This window comes from Borostomias antarcticus, assembly GCF_949987555.1.
Source record: "Borostomias antarcticus genome assembly, chromosome: 17".
In the NCBI taxonomy this organism is placed as follows: Eukaryota; Metazoa; Chordata; class Actinopteri; order Stomiiformes; family Stomiidae; genus Borostomias; species Borostomias antarcticus.
The window spans coordinates 1,898,233-1,904,463 of NC_140250.1; the positions used below are offsets into that span (position 1 = coordinate 1,898,233).

Consider the following 6,231-nt stretch of genomic DNA (forward strand, 5'->3'; position numbering starts at 1 on the left):
TCACTCACTCACTCACTCACTCACACACACTCCTCCCTCCCTCTCACTCACACACTCCTCCCTCCCTCCCTCTCACTCCTCCCTCCCTCTCACTCACACACTCCTCCCTCCCTCCCTCCCTCTCACTCACTCACACACACTCCTCCCTCCCTCCCTCCCTCTCACTCACTCACACACACACACACTCCTCCCTCCCTCCCTCCCTCCCTCTCACTCACACACACTCCTCCCTCCACCCCCTCGCATCTTCCCCCGGCCGCACACACGCACACATATACACACACACACGCACACATATACACACACACACACACACACACACACACACACACACACACACACACACAAACAAGCACACACTCCTCCCTCCACCCCCCTCACATCATCCCCGGCGACACACACAAGCGCACACACACACACTCCTCCCATTCCCCCTCTCACCTGTCACACCATCATCCTCACATCTTCCCCGGCCACACACACACACACTCACACACACACACACAAACAAGCACACACACACACCCTTTTCTCTACCCCTTTCCACCCTCCAAACACCACTAGCCCCCCCCCCCCCTCCGTCCTTCACACACACACACAAACAAGTGCCACACACACACACACACACACACACAAACAACACACACACAAACAAGCACACACACGCACACACACAAACAAGCATACACACACACACACACACACACACTTTTCTCTACCCCTTTGCACCCTCCAAACACCACCAGCCCCCACCCCCCGTCCTACACACACACACACACACACACACACACACACACACACACACACACACCCTACCTAGCACCTGTCCCACGATCATCCGGCCGTCCTCCCCTCCCACGGCGGCGCGGGCGTTCCTCTCGTTGGCGTACTGGATGAAGGCGAAGCCCTTGTGGACGCTGCAGCCCACGATCTTGCCGTACTTGGAGAAGATGGCCTCCAAGTCCGCCTTGGTCACCAGCAGTGTGTTGAGGTTGCCGATGAACACGCGGGAGTTGAGCGAGCGCGGGTCCGTCTTGTTGGTCACGTTGCTGGCCATCAGGCTGTCGTCGGTGGGCGATCGGCTGGAGGGGGGGGGGGGGGGGGTTGGACGGAGTGAGGGAGAGGAGGGTGGGAAAAGGGGCGCGGCGAGAGGTGAAGGACAGGAGGGGGCACGGGGAGGGGGGGGGGGCAGTTGGGGGTCAGGGAAAGAGAGAGAGAAGACGGAGAGAAGCTGAGTGTGCGCGTTCACGTCCGTCTGCCCTGCTTTGCTCTCAAACTCGACTGACCCTGCTGTGTGTGTATGAGAGAGAGAGAGAGAGAGAGAGAGAGAGAGAGAGAGAGAGAGATGGTGTTGGTCTATGCTGGGTGCCTACAGGGTATATGTCCGACTTTACTGATTCTACTGGACAGGGAGCATACGACCCACTTGCTACGGTGTGTGAGTCTCTGTACATGAAGAGTGGAGTGAACTTGCAAGGTTCTGCCATGCTGAACTTATATACACACACAGGGCATTTATTTGGCTGTGCTTTTGCCCCACTTGCCAATCAACCAGCAAACGAATCACACTTTATTTAAAAGGTTCTAGCCCCAGCCTAACGTTGAGGTTCATGGTCTACAGCAGGTAGATCTGTGTTCAGAGTGGGTGGTAGCTATAGTAACCAGTGACTCACTCCATATCGTCTGTAACCTGGGCGACGATGGCCTGCCTGCCTGTCTCTCTGTCTGTTGGAGAGAAGAGTGTCGTTATTGGTTCCCTGAGCCTACAGGGCTCAGCAATGCATTCTGGTAGTTGTAGTTGTAACTAGTTGGAGCGCAGGGGGTTAGGGAAGTGGGTACGCCTCCAAAATTAGGGAATTTATTTGGATCTTTGCTGCCCCCAAGAGGCCTAGGAGGGGAAAACAGCTCGTTGGAGTGTGCAGGTAAAGAAAAAAGCCATCCAAAAACCTGTAGGATGAATATTGTCGTTATTGTTGACGAATATTAAGTAGTGTTGCATACAATCAATAGAGACATGGCAATACAGAAGAAGCTAATAGCGGATTAATTTACCAGGCCATTATGGCCATAATCTGATTTACATTCAACACTACAGCCTCTAAAGGTCCGTTTATGCATTTAAATTGTACAGTAGCCCCAGTGCTGTGCAAACGTACCGCAAGACCTCTGATCTGTATGCATTCTTCAAGTCTGGCTTCAGAACGGCACGATCCGTCATGTGATTTACATGCAACTATGGTAGTTTTGGAGTACTGATCAACAGACTACATGGTAAGCCTGTGTGAGTGTGTGTGTGTGTGTGTGTGTGGTAAATCCCACCAATAGCAGAGCCAATCGTGGCCCACATCAATATGAAACCTGACATCTGCACCCAAAGGTCACATGACCTCATCATGAGCTATGTTATAGGCTCATCTCTCCCTTCCTCCCTCCATATCCACACTCTCTCTCTCTCTGTGGATCAGGGAGGATCCGGGTGTGTCTGGCGTAAGCTTAATGTCCTAACTCTCCAGTCAATGGTTTTGGCTGCGTGAGCCTTTGTGGTTTCTGGCTCGCTGGCAGCATCAACATCAGGAAAGGATGGGGGGTGGAGCTTATTCAGGAGCGTGACGCATCACAGGACGTTCAGATACTGTAGCTCTCTACATCACATAGGCCACACGGCAGTGACAGGCCTGCTCATCACCAGCTATCTGTCGTGACCTATCAACGGCTCTGATCCCTCCCCCGTGGCGACATGACTGACAGTCGGCCCAGCCAATCAGGTCAGAGCTCGGAACTGTCGGGCCAGAGGGGGAGACTCCTCATAGGTCAGAGAACATATACTGTGTGGATGAATATGATGTGTTGTATTGTTCTGTATGTTAGCCTTATTATAGGCCTCGCTCAACAGGGATTTTAAACAAGAAAATATAGGGATTTTTAACTCTTTGCTTACATTTTGGAATATGTAGAGAGTGGGTCGTATGCCCTCCTCCCTTGTTCTCTGTAAAGCGCATTGTGTTGCCTCTGGGTATGAAATGCGCTATACAAATAAAGCTTTGATTGATTGATTGATTGATTAATTTTCGGGAAATTAATTTATTCAGGAGTCATGCCATCAAGAGTTCATTTATTAGGCCTGTGTGTGTGTGTCTGTGTGCGACTGTGCATTCACAAACATACGCATGTGACATATTGTATAAGCAGCCATATTGATTCTGAAGATCAGTATTTGCTGTGAATTGAAAGCATGTACAATTATTTAGTTGTGTGTGAACAGGAACATTGGGCTTAGTTTAAACTACAACAACTGGACTATCAGGACTTCAAAAATGGAGTAGGCCTAGTCTAGTTGTTGTTTTTTTCTAACAAAGCACAAAAGGAGCTATATACATGTATAACTACTTCAATTAAAGAAGGGAAAACAAGGTAGTTCACAAAAGCTAAAAAGAAAAGAAAAGTAACTCATACCAAAAAACTAAAAACGGTGTATAAGCTGAGGTGAAAAAACTGGAGACCAACTTACGATTTGTTGCTGCTCAAAAAAGCTGCTTCAAAAACTAAAGGGGGCAAAGAAAAAGTGAAATTAGACAAGAAACCAAGACTCTAGGAGGGGAATTGGGGGGGGGGGCAGTTAGGGTTAAGAGTTCCCATTAAATTGAAAATGGCTGGGGGTTGAGTTATTTATATCCAGCTCCACCCCTGGAAACTATCGCTATGGTACTACTATGTTGTTGTTGTTTTTACTACTACGGTATTCTATGCATGTCGACCAGAAGAACAAGGCACGTGACGGTGTGGTCCGGTGGTCCACCACAGCCAGAGGTGTAAAACCCTCCGCGTATTTCCCCCACCCATTCACTGAACCAGTTTATTCTTCAGCATATATATTCCTCAGCCAGGGGGAACTAATTATAGCCTATATCAGCTGGTTTAGTGCGTCGGTGGCGTAAATACATCATTATTATGCTGTTTTTAGTTTCTGAAGCGGGGTTTTACGCCATATTTGAGTCGTTAGAGGACACACGCGCACGTGCATAATGCTGTGCTATTGTTGACAACCGAGACGTGTGTTAGTTACTACTAAAGAGTGACATGACTCATTTCATCTCAAACGTTTGACAGGCAAAGACTACCATTATGTACAGTAGCACCATGGCATAATATCAACTGCTTGTTGGGAGACTAATTTCTTGTTTGATGTAACATTCATAATTTAGAGGCCAGTGTAAAACTGGCCGACGCCTTCCTTTCCCTCAAGGCCGAATCACAGCTTCTGAGTTGTAATAATAACTACAGTATTTTGAGCTGGATTGTTATTATAACTACAGTATTTGAGCTGGCTTGTAATAGTAACTACAGTATTTGAGCGTGCTGATTTCATCGTCGTAATTCTCCACATGCAGGGGGGTCCAGGAGGGGAGGTGGTGACAGAGGAAAGGAAGCCATTTTAGAGAACTGGAACAAAGCCCTGAGACGTTCCGCTCGGACTTCAATGGGGGAATTGGGTGAAGGTCACAACCAAATCACAGGCCTGATATGATTCAAAGAGCTGGCACCAACCTATTAAAGTGACTCAAATTAACACAATTCATGCATACAATCACTAGAACTATCTTCTACAGTAGGCAAGCCTAACGCCCTATATGCCCTAGGCCTACGAGATATTAACATAAGCGCTTTGTGCTATTAAAGGCTCTGCTCTTGGCGTAAGAAGATCACAATCCAAACAATTTCTCCTTGAGGGCTATGCACTTGCATTGGTAATGAAACAGGCGTTAATTGGATCAGGTCTTTCAGAAACTGGGGAATACTTTAATGATTATCATCAGAAGATACAATGTAGAAAAATTGTCGCACCAACTATTTCCAAATGTTTTCCCCCAAAAGGTGTCAGTCTATGCCCCCACCGTAAAACACACTCAACATCGTTGATTATGAAAACACCAAATTCCTTCACTCCTCGACGGGAAAAATCTTGCCTCAAAAAGGATGCATCTATTCTTTAAAGCGTCTATGCAGAACGCACTATAACTGCTGCCCTCGAAAATGACAACCACAAAAATAATCGAGTAAAAACGTCTAGGCTACATCAGCAATTCAGGTTACAAGTGGGCTTAAAATATATTCAGTGAACGATAAAAACCCTTTTAAAAACGTTCTTCCAAAAGAGGGAAAAGACGACCGACATGACAACATTATCATTTTGTCCAGGCAAGATTGTCAACAGTCCTCGATATTTCTGTCCTTAAAAATACGACCACAAGCGAACAAGCAATTTGATCTTTATGTACCCCTGGAAAAACGTCGTTTAAAAAGTCAGAATTGGAAAAATAGATCAAAAATATCGCCGCAGAGAGCTACCAGACACTAGAGACAAGCGCAGCAACCCGAGGAGCTGCATCACAAAATGTAGACTAGGCTACGCCACCAAAGCCAACACAGTTTCAGAACACCAGCCAGAAAAATGCTATAAAAACAAAAACAAAAAGGTCCCAAGGATGGTTTTCAAAGTCAGAAAAAAATGAAAATTAGAAAAAGTCTCTCGATTCAAAATACTCACCCAGAGCTTATAATTAAAAATGACTAAAATTCGACGTTGTTTTACTTGAGTTGGCTTTCAAATCCACTTTCCGATTCACTGGGCTGATAACGTACCTTGGACCAGTTACCACGTAATGGCGACTGGCTTCACACAGAGAAGAAGCGTCCCTCCTTATCCCGAATACTGATCTCTTATTGGCTCTGCTCAGTGGAATCTGTATCTGTTCTCTTCTGGTATTGGTGGGTCTGTCCGTCTGTATAGCTCAGCACCGAGTGGCAGCAGGAAGCACGAGAAACTACACACACAACACATTCCAATAATACACATGCATTCACACATAAAAAACAAACATCATTCAGATAATTGTAACAAAATACATTTTAAACGGGTCCAAGTGTGATTTTTGTTGTTGTTCTTCAGTCACCACTTGAGCCTCTGGGAGAAAGGACCTGAAATTAAACATAAATATTGTTTTTATAGGCCTATTGAAATGTTCCGTTTCCCACCAGAGAATGCATGTGTGTGTGTGTGTGTGTGTGTGTGAGTGTGTTCGCATGCAGGTATGCGTACATACCATACATCACTTGCATGCGTGTGTGTGAGCACGTGTGTGTGTGTGTGTGTGCGTGTGTGATACCCTACCCCCGTTGTCTGTCTTCTGGCTACGATGGCGACGCAGGGTCAGGTCCAGCCTGGAGACCGGG

At 46.8% G+C, this 6,231-nt stretch overlaps 1 protein-coding gene across 1 annotated transcript in view; it reads right to left on the minus strand.

Annotated features, from left to right (window-relative positions):
* The window catches only part of LOC311319926 (protein NDRG2-like), a 7,841-nt gene extending 2,184 nt beyond the window's left edge, over positions 1-5,657 (minus strand). Inside the window, exons 1-3 of the mRNA XM_084451558.1 lie at positions 5,546-5,657; positions 1,674-1,725; positions 810-1,082 (exon numbers count right to left, since the gene is read on the minus strand). Coding sequence (XP_084307684.1) covers positions 810-1,082; positions 1,674-1,678 — 278 coding nt within the window. The 5' untranslated portion in view covers positions 1,679-1,725; positions 5,546-5,657. The remainder of the gene's footprint in view (positions 1-809; positions 1,083-1,673; positions 1,726-5,545) is intronic.
* Positions 5,658-6,231: the final 574 nt, after the last annotated feature.